The sequence below is a fragment of the Sarcophilus harrisii genome, chromosome 1 (assembly GCF_902635505.1).
Source record: "Sarcophilus harrisii chromosome 1, mSarHar1.11, whole genome shotgun sequence".
NCBI classification, from domain to species: Eukaryota; Metazoa; Chordata; class Mammalia; order Dasyuromorphia; family Dasyuridae; genus Sarcophilus; species Sarcophilus harrisii.
Window position 1 is genome coordinate 596,648,029 of NC_045426.1, and position 21,363 is coordinate 596,669,391.

Here is a 21,363-nt window from a genome sequence, read left to right on the forward strand (position 1 = left end):
ACAAATTTATAAGCTTCATATCAATTATAGCTATTATTCATTACATGCTTAGAATGTACCTTCATTTTCCTCATCTAAGGGCTGGAAATATTGAATAATTTTTAATTCAAACTGCAGTGTTTGATAGGTTTATCTAGATTATTTTTTGTCTTTAATCATTGTTTCTTTTAGAATGGCTCGGCACTTTCATACTTTAAAATTATATATGTAATATGAAAATGCATATTTTGGCATATCAAGACAGTTAACAAGTGTGTAGATTTTTTTAAAATTTATTATAGAGATAAATTCTGGACTTGAGAATTAGAAGACTTGAACTCCAGTTATTTCTTCCCTCTGGGCCTCAGATATATAATACAAAAGATCCAAACCCCCTTTTTTCCACCAATCAGAAATTATTGTTTTTATCATAGCATGTTCATCTCTACTTATATTCTATTTTATACTAAATTTAAATATATAAATACTATATTAAATATTTTATATTAAATATATTACATTTGTACTAAAATCATGATATAATATTGCATGGTCCTATGTCTACTTTCTTAAATTGAGGTCTCATAACTGAATGTGGAAGTTGCAAAATGATGACTGATTAACAATAAATTTTTGATTTATACACTATTTTATACACCTATGTACCTGGGGTTATATAAAATTTCTCAGGAGAAAAGAAGTCCTTAAGTGGAAAAAATTTAAGAAAAATTTAAAGCCTTGTGTGTCATGTCCCTGCTAATTTATAAGCTGAAAAAAGAATGATTATTATTTCAAAAAAAATTTTTCATCTCAATACTTAACACAATCAACTCTTGCTCTGGAGTACCTCTACATTGCAAAAGCATAAGTAAATTCTATGAAAATCAATAGGAATAATATTTTTTCCCCAAAAAAAAACACAGGTTAAATGTCATCTCAATTATTTTGTCAGTAATGCTCAAATGGTCTTGTTAATATTTGTCATTAATATAACAGAGACTTTTTAATATTTTAAAACATAAGAATGTTTATTTTACCTGTATATTCAAGATGAAATCCAGCAGCTGATACACTGATATCTGATTGAAAGTTTAGGTACAAATTATTAGATGTACTGTTCAGAAGATGTGGGATTGTAGTGCCTGAAATTAAATGGCAGATAATATTATCATACAATGGATAGTTCTACATATTCCATAGCAAAACACAGCTGGGGAACATTTCAATTATTCAAAAAATGAGTATTGAAATTTTTAGATTATCCCCCCATAATTTTGTTGTGTTTCAACATTGCCATTGAAGGATGTAGGGTTTTTAACCTAGAGAATGATTCAATGCAGAGACAGACACTGAAAATCAAATTTCAGTTTTTCAGGCAACATGGGAGAGTAGAGCTAATGGTAAAAGATGAGACTTCAAAATTATTTGTGGATTTTGAATATGTCTTCTCCTTTTCATATTACTTTGAATGACAAAATGAAATGTGAATAAAATCAACTTCACTGATTAAATGATGAAAACTTGGAAGATCATAATCAGTTTAAAGGAAAAAAATATCATAAGGATTTTTAAAACTTTCTGACTTCCTTAAATATTATTAAAGTAATCAATTATAAAATTTAATTCAAATTATCATGTACTTATTAGCTTACATGTGACAAATATTGAAGTTAAACTAAAATTTCTCATATTGTCTTCATTAGCAGCTATTTTTATAGGTGGCAATGAAAAGAGAAACAGGAATAGGGATGAGAGGGAAAGATAGATGAAGATGATGGAGATCAGTCTTACCAATATATTCAGATTTATATGAGTTGTATTTATATTCTGCCACTTTAATTTACCTGAATAACTTCCAAGTCTTGGAGCATTGTTGTCACCACCATCATAAAAATCCAGAGAATCCCAGTTATGTTCTGTAGCAAAACTAACAACTTGTACCTGAGAAATGACAAGGAGTTATAAATCAGTACTTCTCTTAACTTAATCACATTTGTCACCATTTAGTATGCCTGTTTTTATTTATTTATATATATATATATATATATATATATATATATATATATATATATATATATATATATATATTTCTTAAATCAATTGAAAAATCACCATTCAGAAAAATACTAAAATTTAGAAGAGAGTCTGTATGTATATTGGCTGTATTGGGTGTATAATCATTTTACTTCTTACACATTTGATTTAAAAAAAATCTTCATGTGTTATTTTAAACTCAAACCACTGATCATAGCATGATGTGATACAAGAGCATAAGACTTTAATACCTGTAAATATTATCAAACCCTTTTCTATCAATTAACACAGATTCTGTACCCTTGAACTCAGATCTTTTATACTGTTTGTATTTGTACACACATTTGCTATAAGTGTAAACACTACCACTGTTCATTGAATAAATATGACACTTGCATTCACTAAGCATTTTTCAGTTCCAAAGTACTTCACAATTTTTGATTCACCCATGCAAACGCAGGTGCTTGTTTGCCAGTGGTGAATGCCACATGGTAACAGATGCCCTTTCTAACAGAACTGGCAATGGTCCCATTGACCATTTTCCAGGAAAGAGGAAGAATTAAATCAAATCTGTATGTTTTCAACATAACCATTATCTTCTAAAACAATTTACTCCTTCCTCCTTATCTCTCTTTTCTATTCAGTTCTACTCCTCTTCTTTTCCATTACTTTCTGGTATCTCTTGGGTGCCATGTAATAGAAAAAAAATGACATCCATCTGGTCTCTTTCAATAGCAGTTATTCATTCAATAAATAGTTGTATATATGCAAAACCCTGCTGTGTTATTATTGTTCTTGTTAAATTACTGGTGAAAATTGGAGAAACAGATTATAAATAAATGTAAAATTAATCTATAAATTTATTTTTTTAAAGATATAGAATATAATATTGGTTCCAATTAAATTTTGACAGGGAATATAGAATGTAATATTGGTTCAAAATTAATCAGTTTTCATGGGGAAAACACATTTTTTATAAATGACTTGGGTTAATTTAGAGATGGCATTCTTTCAAATATGCCAATTTAAAAAATGCATATATTAAAAATATTTCAAAGGAGATTTTTGCCAGTGATAATTTAAATGTAATTCTTTCTCCGATTTACAATAAAATGTCCAACATCAACAATAAAGGTCTTTTTTTTATTGGAATTATTCACTCACTTTTTAATAAAGAGAAAATTGGAATCATTTAATTCATGCTTAAATTTCCTTCCAATAGACTAAATTTCTTAATACTTTCAATCTGAGCACACCAAAAGTAATTGATTCTCTTAAAGAGTATACACATTTTAGAAAATCAACTGTATAGATTCAAAAATAAAGCTAAGTTCAACAATATTTCAACAGTTTCAAAAACTGGGAAATCTTATTACTGGTTTATGTACATATTACATCTTAAAAAGTTATTCTTATGTTAATTCCTTGCAATTAAAAAAAATGTTATATAAAATAGTTATAAATAGTAAATTCAAGGGGTAATCCACAAAATTATAACTAATCAATTGAAGTGAAATAATTTTATGTGGAATGAAAGGTATTAGATATCAATATCACCACAAAACTAATAATTAAACCAAATAGAAAAATAAAAACAAAAAAGAATATTTAAATTTTTTCTTAAATGTTAATGTTTGAAAAAAATCAAATTTACTTATAAGTATTGTAACATAAATAATTTGTGATGATGCCAAATTGGTCTACTATTAAAAAACACTTTTTTTATAATTCCCATTTTCTTAATTAAATAATTTTTCAGCTTATTTTTAATTTTGACTTCAAATCTTCTCTTTTTCCCTCAAAACCCTCCTTGAGGTCGTAAGCAATTTGTTATAGGTTATGTACATGATCATATAAAATATGTTTCAATATTCATCATGTTGTGAAAGAAAACAAACAAACAAAAGATAACATACACACCAAATTAAAAATAGTATGTTTCAATTTGGACTCAGACTCTATGAATTCCTTTCTCTGTAGGCAGTTAGCATTTTTCAACATGAATCCTTTGTTGTTATTGTTGTTCTTTTAGATTTTTTCTAGTAAATCTAATGATTTTTAATACACATTGCTTTATGAATCATGTTTAGAGAGAAAAATCAAGGCTAAAGGGGAAAAAACACGGGAGAGATTAAAAAAAAAAAACAGAAAAAAAGAAGTAAACACAGCATGTGTTGATTTATATTTAGTCTCCTTAGTTCTTTTTCTGGAGATAGATGGCATGTTCTGTTCAAAGTATATTGGGATGCTGAACAACTGAAGTGAATCAAGTTTTTTATAGTTGACCGTCACACATTCTTGTTGTTATTGTATACAATGTATTCCTAGTTCTGCTTCTACTGCTCAGCATCTGTTTGTGTATATTTTTCCAGGACTTTCTAAAATCAGCTTGTTCATCTTTTTTTTTAATAGAAAAATAATATTCCATTACCTTCATAAACCAATTCTTTGCTATCACAAAAAGAGCCACTATAATCATTTTTGCACAGAGAGGTTCTTTCCCCTCTTTTATGATTTCCTTGGGATACAGACTTGGTAATGGTACTGCTGGGTCAAAAGGTATGTACAATTTAATACTCCTTTGGACACAGCTCCAGATTGCTCTCCAGAATGATTGGATCATTTAACAACTCCCATCAGTGTCCCAGTTTTCTCACATCCTCTCCAAACAATTGGAAAAGGTCTGTATCCCAAGGAAATGATAAAGGAAGGGAAAGAACCCACATGTGCAAAAATGTTTATTGTGGCTCTTTTTGTGTTAGCAAAGAATTGGAAAAGGAGTGGATGCCCTTCAATTGGGGAAAGCCTAAATATGTTGAGATATATGAAGGTAATGGAATATTGTTGTTCTATAAAAATGATGACCAAGCTGATTATTGAAAGGCCTGGAATGATTTACACAAAGTGATGCTGAGTAAAACAAGTAGAACCAGGAATACATTGTACATGATAACAGCAAGAATGTGTAATCGGCAACTATGAAAACCTTCGTTCTTCTCAGTGGTTCAGTAATCCAAAACAATCCCAATAGAATTTGGACAGAAAATGCCATCTGAATCTAGAAAAATTATTTCTAAGGAAACTGAATATAAACCAACACATGCTATGTTCACTTCCTTTTTTCTGTTTTTTTTAAAATCTATCCCATGCTTTTTTTTCCTCTTTTGCTCTGATTTTTCTTTCCTAACATGATTCATAAAACAATGTGCATTAAAAATAAATAAACGGTATAACTTTAAAAACTGCAATATTTATCATTATCGTTTTTCTGTCACTTTAGGTTGGTACCTCAGAATTGTCTTAATTTGTATTTCTCTAATCAACAGTGATTTAAATCATTCATCATCTGAAAATCATCAGTTTGTATCCTTTGACCATTTATCAACTTGGGAATGACATATATTCTTATAAATTTGACATAGTTCTTTATATATTTTAGAAATGAGAACTGTATCCAAAATCCAGCTGTAAATATTTTTCCCCAGCTTTGTACATTCATTTTAATCTTGTTTCTATTGGTTTTGTCTGTGCAAAACCTTTTTAATTTAATAATGTAAACAAAGTTGTTCATTTTGCCTTTCATAATGTTTTTTAGTTGGTCTTTGGTCATAAATTCCTCCTTTCTCTAAAGATCTGATAGGTAAATTATCCCTTGCTCTCTTAATTTGTTTATGATATCATCCTTTATGCCCAAATCACATACCGATTTTGACCTTATTTTGATATCAAGTGTGAAATATAGGGCTTTGCTGAATTTTTGATACAATAATTTTCAGTTTTCTCAGCAATTTTTGTCAAATAGTGAGTTCTTATTTGAAAAACTGGAGTTTGGGAGTTATCAAATATTAGATTACTATAGGTTTTGATTATTGTGTCATGTGTATGTAACCTATTCCTCTAATCTGGTCTACCACTTTCTTTCTTAGCCAGTATCAATGGCTTTGATAACTGATGCTTTATAATATGGTTCTAGGTTTGGTATTGCTAAGCCATAAACTTTTATATATTCTTTTCATTAATTCTCTTGATATTCTTGTCTTTTTGTTTTTTCCAGATACACTGTTATTATTTTTTCTAGCTTTATATAATTTTTTTTGGCAATTTGATTGATATGGCACTGAATAAATAGACCAATTTAGGCAAAATTGTCATTTTTATAATATTAGTTCAGCCTACCCATGAGCAATAGATATTTTTCCTTTATCTGATGAATTTATCAGACAACTAACATCTAAACAGTGTTTAGATCTGACTTTATTTGTGTGAAATGTGGTTTGTAATTGTGTTCATATACTTCTTGGGTTTGCCTTGGCAGATAGAACCCCAGGTATTTTATTTTGTCTACAGTAATTTTAAATGGAATTTCTTTTTCCATCTCTTTCTAATATACTTTTACAGTAATATACAGAAATGCTTATGATTTGTGTGAGTTTATTTTATATCCTGAAATTCTGCTAAAGCCGTTAATTGTTTCCAGTAGGATTTTGGATGATTTTCTAGGATTTTCTAAGTATATCATCATGTTATCTGCAAAGAGTGATAGTTTTATTTCCTCATTGCCTATTCTAATTTCTTTTTTTTTCTTATTGCTAAAGTCAACATTTCTAATACATGGTTGAATAATAGTGGTGATAACAGTAATCCTGTTTTCATCCCTAATCTTATTGAGAATATACTCAACTCCTTTCTATTAAAAATAATGTTTGCTGTTGGTTTTAGATAGGTACTCATTATTTTAAGGAATGTTCCCTGTATCCCTATACTCTCTACTGTTTTTTATTAGGAATAGGTGCTGTATTTTGTCAAAAGCTTTTTCTGAATCTATTAAGATTATCATATTATTTCTGTTAGTTTTGTTATTGATATAGTTGATTATGCTAATAGTTTTCTTTGTATTGAACCAGTCCTACATTTCTGGTTTACATCCCACTTAGTAATAATGTATTATCATGCTGATAAGTTGCTGTAATCTCTTTGCTAAATTCATATCAATATTCATTAGAGAGATTGGTCTATAATTTTTTTCTCTGTTTTGCCTCTTCCTAGTTTAGATATCAATACCATATTTGTGTCATAGAATTTGGCAGGACTCCTTATTTACCTATTTTTCCATTTGGAAATAGGAATTAATTGTTCTTTACATGCTTAGTAGACTTGTGAATCCATCTGGCCCTGGAGATTTTTTTTTTGGGAGGGGGGATTCATTAATGGTTTTTTCAATTTCTTTTTCTAAAATAGGACATGAATCCTTTGGAACTATCCAGATCATCATATTGTTGAGCAGCACCATTCACTGTTGATGATCAATATACTTGTAACTGTATGGAATATTCTTCTGGTTCTGATTATTCTACTTTGCTTCAACTCATGTAAGTAGAAAAATATTTTGCTTACTGTGAGTGACAATTCTCAATCATGTAATCACAGACAAGATCCTTTTCTAAATCTCAGTCCCTTCATTCTTAAGTATTGATCTTTTGTTAGTTCATTGATTGTCCTTCCTTCTCAAAGAGACCATGACATCAGGAAGTTGATATCATCACTTCCAAGTAAATTGGATTTAAGTGAAGTAAGGTTGTGCAAAGTCATCAGCCTCACTTTCTCCTCTGGAGCCATCTGAGCCCAGTGTTAGGATATACATCAGGACCACTGGTTCTTATAAGCGGTGGAAGAGGTTGGACTTTTTAAAGGAAGTTATTTAACAGATCTCAGTTGGGCTGAAGTAACTTCCTTTCACCCTACTCATCTCAAAGAGATACTCAAAGAGTAACATGAAATGATATAAGTAAAACCCTTTGAAAACTTTAAAACAATATGTCAGTTATTATTTCAATATAAATAATTTTGGAAGGTATATAAAAAAAAACAGCCATTATTTTATTATCCTGATAAATAAAAAAGAAATAGTAGAAGAGAAGGATTAAATAGTGTGTAATTTACTTTATATTATTGAAGAAGGTAAAAGAATTTTAGAGCCAGAAAGAGGCTCAGAGTTCATCTAATTCAGATGATATAATTGAATACTCCTCATTTAACAGATGAGAAAACCTAAACCAAGATAAAGTTACTTGCTCAAAGTATATTAAAAGGAAATGAATTGAATTAATACAAACTCAGTCCCTCTCAGTACAAATTCAATGCTTTTTATATTCTATTAGTCTGAAGCCTTATGACAATAATAATAATAATAACTAGTCTCCATTTGTAAGATGAAGAAATTGAGGAAGAAAAAAAGTTAAGTGAGTTCCAACTAGGGTCACATAGCTTGGAAATGTTTGAGGATGGATTGAAATTATGTCTTCTTGATACCAGATCCAGTGTTCTATAAATGAATTGCTTGATCGTCTTATTTTACAAATAAAAGGCTAAGCAAATATTCCAAATTAAGTATTTTTTACATCAGAAGGTGCCTATTGCATCTAGAAATTTAGTTCCAATATTTTTTAAAAATGTTTTTATTGTTATCTTCTATTTTATAACATTTTATTTCATCTTGTTTTTCTCCCTGTATTTCTAATACTTTTCAAAGAAAGACTGATCATTACTGATCAATCTTTCATTTAAAATTATTTTCACAACAGATATCTGCTAAGGGATATATTAACATTTATTTAATTCTTTGAGATTATAAGATCACATTATCTTCTGCATATATATATATATATATATTTGTGCATAAACATTACACCAACCAACACCCACACACAGTCCTCCTCCTACACACATACACAAGCTTTTTAAAAAATCTAATCATTCCTGTAAAAATTGATAGATAATGGCAACTATGTAAAAAATAAATAAATCACAGAGCCTTAGGTAAATGCTTTGAGATTATAATTCTTTTTCCTTCCACTATCCTAAAAGTGGCAGCTGGTGTTAAGTGAGAGTCTGATGGAGGCAAAAGTAGAAATTCAATTGAGTAGGAGGCCTGAACAACACAAGAGAACATAGAAAGTAGAACTTAAAGGTACCTTACTATTCATCTAAGTCAAAATGCTCTAACTTTTAAAAATATATATTTATTTAAAACTTAAATGCAACCCAAAGATAGATGTATATGTATGAAGCTGATATTTTCAGAGATGACAGCATAACCAGATAGATTATTCATAAAAGTTTAGAGGGGAACTTTTGTTCATCATTTTAAGTCAATACAATTGACCTGTATTTTTTGTGTCAAAGTTCTTTATTTTTTAATCATAACTTTCAGGTAATCCAAATTATTCTTATGTTTTCTCTTCTTGTTATGTTCTCCAGATCTGTTCTTTTTCTTATAAGATATTACAAATTCTCTTCTATTTTTCATTGTTTTTATTTTGTTTTGTTATTTTTCATTTCTTATAACTTCCCTGACTTCCTCTTACTTAATTCGAATTTTCAAATTGTCATTTTCTTCTTTAACACTCTGGGTTGTCTTTTTCTAATAGAATGACTTTCTTTTAATAATCTTGCTTTTTCTTGGATTTTATTTTTTTTTACTTTTTCCTCAATCTCTTTCATTTTGTGTTTAAAGTCTTTTGAGTTCTATAAATTCTTTCTGGGCAGGTACCTATTTAACATTGCTCTTGGGGAAAAAGACATTTTTTAACTTCAGTATCCTCATCTGAAGATGAACCCTAGCTTTCCCTATTCCCATAGGAACTTTCTATATTGGTTTCTTTCTCCTTTGCCTGCTCAATTTTTTTCCCCAAGAACCCTTTAGCATAATCACTTCTAGTACTGGGATGGTGGTGGTGGTGATTCTGCCTTCAGTTTTCCCCTCTGGTCTGGAATCCAAAAAGTAAGAACTCAACCATGCTGTGACTGTCTACAGTAGGCAGCACTATCTTCAGCCTCCACTACTGCACTCACCAGGTGTGTGGATGTATGTGGGGGTGAGTGTGTATGTGAGGGTGTTGTTTCCTTGTAGCCCAGAACTGCATCTTAGCATCTTCCTTATCAATCAACATCCATTGTACTCTATAGTTGTCACTAAGAAAGCTAGGGAAATTATGAGTCAGGTTTTGTATTCCTTGAGGAAGAATAAAGAATGACTTATAACCCTTGAACACATGGTGATTATTTCTATCTATGATTAAAGTGAAAGTCTAGAGAATTTTCCCTTTTGCCAAATTTGATATAAAAATTTTTAAAAAGTATAATTTTTTACTTTTCTCTCACAATATACTGTTATCTTTTCAAAAGTAATGGAAATAATTCTAATAAATGGAAAATTAAAATTACTTAGAAAACTTTATTTTCTTAGTTAATAATTATATTTTGATTATGCTATTTTCTAGCATTGTCTATCAAATATCTAAGTTAAAATTGTATGATTTAATTGGGAAAGTGTTATTTTTATGAAAGACATCATTATATTTTATGAGTCAAAAATGCAATTCATGCAGCCAGTGTCAAATCAGTAATAAAATGCAATCACTCCATTTGTTCTGAAATGATCCACTTGTATATCTAAATTTCTATTCAATTCTACTTTAGCAAAACGGACAGTATGTATAACTCTGGTTAAAAATAACCTAATAAATCTTGGTATGACAAGTGCTAATGGCTTGATAAAAACTTTTATGAATAATCTATCTGGTTATGCTGTCATCTCTGAAAATATCAGCTTCATACATATACAAAAAAACAAAAATAAAACATATATATTCTTACTTGAATTCCAGCTCCCTCTGGTACTGTGATCTTCCACACACAATTCAGATTGTTGTCATAAGGCTCTGGGTATCCAGGAGATAAAATGGTCCCTTTGCGCTTAGTTAAAATTCCACCACAGGGCACTGAAAGTAAATATAATCAAAAAGGGACAGATATAAAGACATGAAGGGATAGGGGGAAAAGGTAGGAATGTTGAAAGACAGAGAAATGAAGCATGAGAGGAAAGAAAAGAAAAGAAAGAGATTTTTAATGATGGTTTTAAAATTTATAAAGTCAAAATTAGCATTTGAATTTAATACAAACATTTCAAAACATGTTGGAAAAAAAAGAAAGAAAAGAAAACCAAAGGAAGTTAAAAAATTATGCTTCAATCTGTACTCAAACTTCATTAGTTCTTTCTCTGAAAGTGAATAGCATTCATAAGCATAAGTCCTTTGGAATTATCTTGCATAAGTAAATCAGCATATCTAAACCTTTCAGAATTGATCATCACTACCACATTGCTGTTACTATGTTCAATATTGTTTTGGTTCTGCTCTCTTTACCTTGCATTGGTTCATACAAGGCTTTCCAAGTTTTTCTGAAATGATCCTACTCATCCTTTCTTAAACCACGATAATATTCTAACACAACCATATACTATACAACTCCTTCAGCTATTTCCCAATTGTTGAGCATTCTTTGAATTTCCAATTGTTTGGATATGTGTATATGTGTGTGTTCATACACACACACACACACACACACACACACACTCATATCCACAAACACAAAAGTATATTTCTTAGCACCAGATTGTTTTGATGATTTCTACTACTCTTTGACATAATTTGAAATTTAGTACTGGCACATTGTCTTTCTCCTCCTTTATTTTATTGATTCCCTTTATATTCTTGACCTTTTTGTTTCCTTCCAGTTGAATTTTGTAATTTTTTTTCTAGCTGCAAAAATTATTTTTTGGTAATTTTATTAACTACTAAATTAATTTAGGTAGAATTGTCATTTTATTACATTGACTTGGCCTACTACTGAACAATTATATTTCTCTAGCTGCTTATATAATGTATTTTTTGTGATGGTAAAAACTTGAAACTAATTGAGTGTCCAATCATTTGGGAATATCTGAACAAATGATAATACATGACTGTGTCAAAATATTATTTTGCCATAAGAAATAATGAAAGAAATGGTCCCAAAGAAATCTAGGAATATTTGTAATACCTGATGCAGAATGAAATGAGCAGAACTAGGATACTAATTTTTAAGAGAACAAAATTATAAAGTAAATTGGAAATCATTAAGAACTCTAAAAAATAAAATGACCAGAAATGATTTTGGAGGGAAGGGGAAAAGCAATTAAATGCTTACTGTGTATTAGGCAATGCCACTTTCACAATACTGTGAGACAAATGTTGTTATTATTATTCATATTTTAAAATTGAGAAAACTGAGGCACACTGAAATTATGATTTGCTCAGTATCATCTTGCTAGAAAATTTCTGAGATTAAACTTGAATTCATATTTCCAGATTCTAGGCCCAGTATTTTATCCATTCTACTTGCTCATTTACCTGTTCTCCTTACCAGAAATGCTATGATAAAACATACTATGTACTTATTAACAAAGAGATGATGTACCTTAACCCTGTTCCTTCCCCCAACCCTGTTGAACAAAAATATTTTTTTTTTTTTGCATTTCCAAAGGAGAAATTTTTTGTTTTGTTTTCAGTCAAGGGAAGAAGAGAGAGGAAATGAAACTTTGGTTATTAAAATAAACATCTTAGGATCCTCACAAAAGGCCAAAATAAAGGATTTTTTAAAAAGTATGTTTTTCTTGACCCCTTCATCAAATGAATCTCCAAAAAAGGAAAAAAAGTGAAAATTGACCTCAATTCCTTCAAATTGTTTTCTATTTTATTCTGCCCAATTTAACAAAAATTTATTCAATGCCTACTATATGCAAATTATTTTACCAGATTCTGAAAATTAGATTTCTATAGTTCTAGAACAATAAATTTGAGGGGAAAATAGCAGTAATGAATTTGAATATATTTTATATCAGTTAAATTTAAAATTGTTGAAAAGAAATTCACTTCCAGTAAGAACATAAAAAATGTTATTTTGATTAGTAAGAGAACCCAGGCTGAACTTATGATATAAATGGTGAGATGGAGTTGTTTTTTTTTTTGTTTTGTTTTTTTTTTTGTTTTGTTTTGTTTTGTTGTTTTAAAGCAGCTTATAACAATGTCAATATCACATGAAAATTAGAGAATGAGATGGCACAATTTAGATTCTGCAATTTTGCTACTTCCTATTGAAGAATGGGTTAGGACTCAAGTGTAATAAAATCTTATATTTTTCTCACTTTCTGTTCAGACTAAAGAAGTCAAGATCAAAGTACAGGGACTGACCAGGAGATACACTATAAATAAAGAAGCCTTCCCTAGGCTTGCCTATAAATAGAAGGTAGGCCAGTCTGAAAGTATTAGCCTAGGCATTTAGCTGAAAACCAAACTAAAGATTTAATGCCTAGAGGGAACAGGTAGGAAAGTAGGGGCTTTTCAGCAGATACCATCAAGTTCAGAAATACAGAAGTGCTGATCCTTCCAAGCCTCTAAGATCCCAAACAGCTAGAGAACTTCTGTTGTTAAAACTGTTAAAAGACACCAGAGCAAACTGACCCCCCCAAAATGAGAGAGAGTATATCAAAGTGATTTCTGGATGGTAATGTAGCAAATACTAAGCCAATAAGGGATTCTGAATATTGGGGATTTTGTTCACATACTTAATTCCAAAACAGATTTCTAGTAAAAATTTAATTATAATTGAGACATTACTTTTAACTTGACAATATTGAGAGGGTTTTTACAGGCTTGGTTTTTAAAAATAGAATCACATTAAAAGTAAATTTGTTGTGTCAGTTCTCTCAGGATACTTTGAGATGAGAGTCTGATCCAGTCAATTGATTTACTCTCCAATAAATTAATAGTCAAATTGTTCTCTAATCTCTATTCTGCCTCAGTTTTTCCAGCATTACATTTTGGAGCTCCCCAGCAAGATGTTAGAAAATGAGCAGGATTATAGATAAGAGACTTTCTGGTCTCTGCCTTGGGCAGGGTGGCTGTGGATCTGAATTCTTACCCTGGAGAGGCCAGGCCCCCCTGGATATTTTTTTCCAGAGCCTCTGGGAAAGGTAACAGTTTCCAGCCATAACAGCCTGATGGTAGACACCCCCATCTCAGCCACAGGAGAGTAAGTCTGTCTGTGTACCTTTTGTGGTATCATTTGGTTATGTCTTAAGACCTGTTCTGTTCTGTCTGTATGCTAGCATCTGTATTCCCAGAATTATGAAATGCTGACAGGCACAAATTCTGGGAGTAAGGTCTTCTGGACGCAGGGGCCCCTACCTGGGTGTCTAAGAGACATCTGTGTGCCAGTTGGCACAACTCTGGGCATTCCAGAGTATAAATCTGGGTGTCTTTTTTTAAAGACACCATCTGGCTAAAAAAATAAAAGTCTCCGTTTGGATTATGGAAGACTGGAACCGACAACTTCCCTTAGTGCTATTCTTTCCAAATAGTCCTTGGTCTGTGTTAAATGTTTTGACTGTGCAGTCTATGTGTGTTCTGTGTTCTGTGTGATTTTTTGTCTGTTTTGTTAATTTTAAGAACAATGATCAAATTTGGGAATTGGTTATTTCAATACTAAACTCCAGCTGGAGAAAATATTTGATTAGGAATTTTAAGATGATTCTAAATTAGGGGGAAAATTTTTACTGTTGCCTATGAAGGCTAGATTTAGTTATCTTTAAGTACAAGATCTTAAAAGAACAGTAGCTTGTTAAAGAAGTTCTGTTAACTTGCCTGAAAGGGGTCACCTGCCTCTAATTAAGTAAAGTATACAGCAAAAAGGATCTGACTTTTCTGAAGGCTTCAACTCTGGCCAATTTGGAGCTTAGGAGAAGTCCATTGGGAATAATGGCCACATGGGGCCAGAGGGAGAGAAAAACTACCCATAGTATAACATTGTAAGTTATGCTTTAAATCCAGCTCTGCTGGACATGTGGGTTTTATAGAATCTTCCTCACCCATCCCCCCACTGATTTCTGCTACTTTAAATGTTGGGTGGGGTAGGGATCTTTTGTCTTCAAAGGTGAAGATTAAACTCACCCCCCCTAATGCTCTCTGCTACTTCAGGTATGGAGCATCTAGTTAGCCTGGGCTGCATTTTAGTTTACTTTTCCTCCCCCCTGCCTCTTTGGAGGTGGAGTGGAGGGGAAGGGCAGACACATGGAATTCTTTCCTTCCCCTTCCAGATTTTTTTTTTCATCAAGTTGTAGCCACCTGATTTTGGATAAAAGGAGCAAACTGATATGTATATAAGGTTATGGTAAATATCTGTTTAGGATTTGTCCAAAATTTTGATTAATGGAATTTGTTATTGGAGGTAAATTTTCTTGGGTTTGTAGTTAATATGTCGCTGCATTGTTTGCTCCTGTAACTGATTTATGTAATCAGAGCAATGGTAAATAAGAAACTATTAATGCAATTCAATTATGTCATACCTTGCTATTTCCTATCTGGTTATATGTTATACCTGGTTATCTGTAATCATTATACCCTAAATACTTGAGCAAATAAGTATTTAGTCTGGTCATCTATTAGTTACTAGATATTGTGAATGAATATTCATTTTTTTTTTTTTAAGATTTATAACTAATGAGAGGCTACATCTTGTAGCAGTCCTTGTGGATCAGTCTTTCTATCTCAGACTGTTCTAACTTTTCTTTGTCAGATTTGTTTTTGTTTCTAGATTTGGTCAAATTACAGCTATATGGACTTGCTTCTGGGACCTAGATCAAGCTTTGATTGTCAGCACGCCACATTACACCCATCCCCCTCCCTGGACTGAGCATCTCTGACCATCTTCAGCAGGAAGCAGTTTTTGAGAAAACCATCCCCCTGCTCCTGATATAATTTGGACTGATATGGGGAGTGGAAAGTGGTTGAACTATTAGAATTTTAACTTTATTACTGTGTGTTTAAGACTTGGGATGTAAACTGTTAAACTAGTGTAACTATTGCTGTTATGTTTGAGGGATTTAGTTATGTATATGTATATGTATATGCTTTATATGTGGAATGGTTATTTGATAATTCCTTTCTGTAAGGAAAAAAAAGGGAGGAAGACATAGGAAATTGGGGAAACTGGTGTATTTTCTTAGGTACTTCTGCCCCACCCCCTACCTTACTAGTTCAGATTTAATTGGAAGTCTTTTAAACAGTCCTTTTCATTTTCGCTCCTTGCTTAAATTTACTGGACTATGATTTGCTGGTTATGCTTTAGCCTTAGAATCCCTTATTCTGTTGAATTGCCCTGGCAGACTCAGTTTTGGGGATTATTTTTTAGAAACAACCAGAAGTCAGACACTTGTTTTGGGATTGGCTTTATCTCTGATCTGTTTCTCCACTCCTGTTACCCCAGGTCCTTAATTAGTATTTCAGCGTACTTAAAAGGACCTTGAAGTTTGGTATTGGTTCTCTAAAAGTTTGGGGTTTGCCTGCCTTGGTCTAACTGCATAATCTGCTCAGAAATCTGATGCTTCTGCAGCCCTGTCTGTTCCTCTGGGCAGGGACAGGTAGAGCTACTCCAAGCTTCACCCTTCTCCCCTGGAGTGGGTTGCCCCTCTGAATGGGCAGCACAACTGTCTTGAGCTCTGCTGCTCTTTAAGCAGAGGCTGAGTCATAAATAACCACAGACCTAATTCACAGTGAATTGTCCATATGCTTCCCCAACTGCAGAGGACCTAATGTGATTACAATAAGGAGCTTTGTGTATTGCTGATTAACTCTGGGGTTGTCAGGGAGAGACTTGTCCTTGCCATAAGTCCTTGTATTGTTCTAGCTTTATTTTGATTTTTATTTGGTCTATTTACTTCAGATAGGGTTGGTCAAAATTATGGTGCTAAGACCTTCTAGAGGAAGGTAATTCAAAGATTTTAATAGTTAGAAGAGAGAGTGTGTGGAATGTTGTGCCACAGTTCTCTTTTAATGTCCTGACCCAGTTTCCCTAATTGTCCTATTTAGTTACTCTGCCTCAGGTTATAACCATTTCCTCTTAATGTTTGATAGGATAAAGGTCTTATATCTTTGACCTTAGGCTATAATTATTCCCTCTCATTGTTTGATGGGATAAAGGTCTTTATCCATTTTAGATGTCATTAGAATATCAGGAGCCTCTCCAGTACCTCCCTAGGTGCCTCCCCCCATTAGGTCATCCCCATCCAGGTACCTCCCCCATTATGTCATTGTTCTTGTTACCCTATAAAAGAATCTTGTATCCCACAATCGGGGCTGGGTTCTTTGAGACAATAGTCTCATTCAGCCCTGGGACCAAACATGGATCCATTTGGTTCCAGTAAATCTCTCCATTTAATAAATTATTAAATTGTTCTCTAATCTCTATCTTGCTCAGTTTCTTTGGCATTACAAATAATTCTAAAAGGACGATAGCTAAAGTTGTGAAGTAAAATGGATGTAGATTTATATAGTCAGGAAGACCTAAGATTAAATCCTCCCTAAAACATTTACTAGTTCTGTAATAGATCACTTAACTTCTGTTTGCCTCAGTTTCCTTCATTGTAAAAAGAGAATAATAGCATGCATTGCTCAAAATTGTTATAAGCATCAAAAAGGTGATATATGTAGATTGCTTTGAAAATCATAAGATACTATGTAACTATTGTTATTATTATATAAGAAATACTTTGTTAAGCATTGATTTATGGTTTTCATGTTAGGAAAAAAAAGCACAAAACTTCTAATACTGGCATATTTAAAATGAGCACACATTTCATTGGAGATTAGAAGGTATCCAAAGAGGATGTATTTTGTCAGAAAACTAACCATTTGATGGCAAAGTACAACCGCAGATTTAATATTTAACAGTTTAATGTATCTGTGATCTCATGAATGTGTATAATCCCTTTACAGGTGAAGATCTCAATCTACTGATACCTTTTAATCTCGGGATAATTTTGACCTCATTTTCCCATATTTCAGTCCTCTTTGGGAAGAGTCCAAATACCACACATCTATTATTTATTAAATCTTGATTTAAATAACTACCCTTTATATAAATGATGATTTTTTTTTTTTTAAATATAGAAAAATACACTGTTGGGTATTTAATCTATTCTTTTTCAGCGAGGAAATGTGTGGTTACCAAAGAGAGAGATAATTTCAATTTAAGACTGTTTTCAACATTTACTGGCTTTATGCCTTTGGATAAGTCACTAAACCTCCTTGTAAATTGAGATTAGCCTAAAGGGCCTCACAGCTCCCTTCCAGTTCTCTATCTAGGACCTTATGATTCTAAATCACTTAATCTCTCACTTAACTTTCTAAAATACTAAATTGCAGTACATTTGCATATCTCAATTGATAGAGGGTGCTATCTCACTCAAGATTCCTTAAATCTGGGAAATCACAAGTTTGAACTAAGGAGAAAACATCAAATCTCAATGGTCTTGACCTTAAAAACTTTCACAAACTTTAAAAACTATTAGAATGAATAGGCAGCTAGAAGATGATCAAGAGAAAATGAGAATGAACTTAGCATTATTTTGGCAAGATTTTTTGATCAACTAATCAACACTACTGCTGGTATTACCTCAATAAGGCGTTGGTAGGAGAACTAATCCTAATTGTTTATATATGAGGTCAGAAGAAATAGAGAAGAAAGTTTTCCATGGCTTCTAACTATGAACAGTAAAAGTTCAGTAGAAGAAATAGACCACAGGAAGTTAATATACAGGCAACAAATAATGGATAATCTCAAATTTAGCTATAATGGTAGAAAGGGAAAAAAAGTATATAGGAGTTACATTTGCAATTAGTTTCTATTAAAAAAAAAAAAACACACCACAATAAAGATATAGTATTCCAACCAGGAAGAATATGCCTGACTTCTCTGATTGCATATTGAGTTGAATTTATTTGCCAAATTAAAAAAAAAAAGTACATGGCTTCCAATGTTATCATTTCACTGAATTCATTCTCTCCAAAAATACTAATGATCTCTCAATAGCCAAATTTAAAGGCCTTTTCTCAATCCTCAATCTCTTTGACCTCTCTGTTACCTTTATCATTATTGATCACTCTCCTAGATATGCTCTTTTCTCATTTAGGACATCATTCTCTCCTAGTTTTCCTCCTATCTATCTAATTTTTCCTTCACTATTTTCTCTGTTGTAAACTCCTTCAGATTACACAGTTTAATGAGAGTTGTCTTTCAGGATTCAGTCCTGTGTCCTCTTGTCTTCTCCATCTCCAGGCCTCTTATCTATATCTAGTCACTGGATTAAGATGTATTTAGAGGAGAAAGTAAGTAGGTAACTTTGCACATCCTCCTTCACTTAAATCCAATCCACCTGCATGTCATGGCATCATCTCCCTAATGTCATAGTGCTCTGAGAACACAAACACAGCATTTCACTTGCTGTTTTAATCAGCTCCTGTGGATTTAATTACTATTTCTATCTTGATGATTCTTAAATCTATTTTTTCTTGTCTCCTTCTCTCTGCTAATCTCCAGTCTCACACCTCCAACTACCTTTCAGACATCTCAAACTGAATACCCAATACAAATCTCAAAATCAATATTCCCCAAACAGAACTCATCATCTTCCCCCCTAAACCCTGCCCCAATCAATACCTTCCCTATCATTGTAGAGAACAATGCCATACTCCTCATTTCTCAGGCTCATAATCTAGGATTCATCCTGGATTCTCTAGTATTTTTCACTCCTAACTCTTATCTAAGCTTTTATCAAGACTTTTTGATATGTTCATATTTCATATGTGCCTCCTTTGCTTTGACACTCTCACCACTCTAGTACAGGTCCTCCTCACCTCACACCTTGATTACAGCAATAAATAGCTTGCTGAGTGGATTTGCTTACCTTAAGTTTCTCCTCAAACTTTTCCATTCTCAATTTAACTACTAAAATAATTTTTCCTAAAACTCAGGTCTAATCATGTCACCACCTTCTTCCTTAACTTCAATTGTTTCTTATTGACTCCAGGAAATTCAAAACCTTTCATAACCAAGTTTCTGCCTCCTTTTCCAGTATTCTAATACCTTAATCCCTAACATATACTCTTCTATCCAGTGAGCCTGCCCTCTAGGTATTCCTTGAAGAAGCTACTCCATTTCTTTATTTTGGGCATTTTATCTGACTTTCTTTACAACTGGAATCTCTCTTTTGCTTCAACTTCTGACCTCTATAACTTCTTTTATATCCCAATTAAAATCCCATCTTCTACAAGAAACCTTACTCAACTTCTCCTAATTACAATTCTTTTCTTTAATTTTCTATTTATCTTATATATAGTTTGCTTTGTATATATTTCTTTGCCAATTAGATTGTAAACTCCTGAGGGCAGGGATAGACCTTTCCCCCCTTTTTATCTCTCTAGTGCTTGCCACAGTGCTTAGTACCTAGGAGTCACTTAACAAAGTTTCTGAAATAATTGAATGAATAAAATGGATTATGTACAAAGAGTGATAGTTTAGGTAGTCGGTGGCCCAGAATCTTACTGTATTTTTGGACTTATGTTGTTGTAGTACAGAGGATAGGAATTTTATTTACAAGTTTCAAGGAGCAAAAGGATACATTCTTAACACAGTAATAGAGCTTTCCAAAAAGTGGAATTGGATATTACCATTCATTGGAAGTCTTTAACCAAAATCTAGAGGACAATTTAGTTATTGTGTTGTAGTTGGGATTTTTTTTTTTTAAATAATGATTGTATTAAATAGCTGCCAAAGTACCTCCTACTTATGAAATCCTGTGGCTCTGGGATTCAACAGACACCCAAAAATATCCTGGAAAGAAGATCAAGAAAGGAAGCAGTAATAGACTTGTGAATTCAAATGTTTTGATACAAATATGAGTGCTAAGTAAGTTGAAAATGTTATGCCATAGTCTCTTTGAACTATTCTACCTTAGTTTCCTTAACTCTTCTGCCTTAATCCCCTTTGGCCTCCTCTGGTCCATTAAGACTGAGGACCATTTGCTCTAAGGTTATAAATTATTAGTGTGAGACTCAAGAAGAGGGGGAGATCAGACTTCTTAGCTCCTAACTCCTTTTGCCTTCAAGAATTTATGACCCTACCCCTCTAAAATATTCCAAAAGATAAGACTATCCTGGATACCTCATTGACATCTTTACTTCTATTTATTCAGACATCCTGAGTCTAGCTTTTAGTAAGAATTTATGGCCTTCCCCCATCCTGACAGAACCAAATGGGTCTGTAAAGAAGTTTCCCGCTTTGTTCCCCTTCTTTGTTTGAAAAGGTATAAAAAAAATTGGGATTCTCCCATTCATCACTGGATACTTTGAGACGACAGTCCTGTCTAGTCAATTATACTCTCCAAATAATAAAATATTAAAATCTCTCTAATCTCCATCCTACCTCAGTTTCTCTGGCATTACAAAATAAGGAGTCATGTGCAAGGAGGCATTTGAACTTGGGTATTATTGAGATGTGGTAGGATGGGATTCATGACTATAATGTTGCTTTGCAAATATATCCATAACGATGAAGTTTGGTAAATAGGTAAGGAAGTGCTAATAGCAATATAAATAGAAAAAAATATGCTCATTTTAGGAAAGAAAGAAGGAACGT

The 21,363-nt window shown here is 32.1% G+C and overlaps 1 protein-coding gene across 2 annotated transcripts in view; it reads right to left on the bottom strand.

Annotated features, from left to right (window-relative positions):
• CSMD3 (CUB and Sushi multiple domains 3) overlaps positions 1–21,363 on the bottom strand; it is a 1,575,929-nt gene that overhangs the window by 192,457 nt on the left and 1,362,109 nt on the right. For both annotated transcript variants that reach the window (XM_031954893.1, XM_031954946.1), the window contains 3 exons: positions 10,669–10,793; positions 1,824–1,920; positions 1,017–1,121 (listed from right to left, as the gene is read on the bottom strand). In XM_031954893.1, coding sequence (XP_031810753.1) covers positions 1,017–1,121; positions 1,824–1,920; positions 10,669–10,793 — 327 coding nt within the window. The remainder of the gene's footprint in view (positions 1–1,016; positions 1,122–1,823; positions 1,921–10,668; positions 10,794–21,363) is intronic.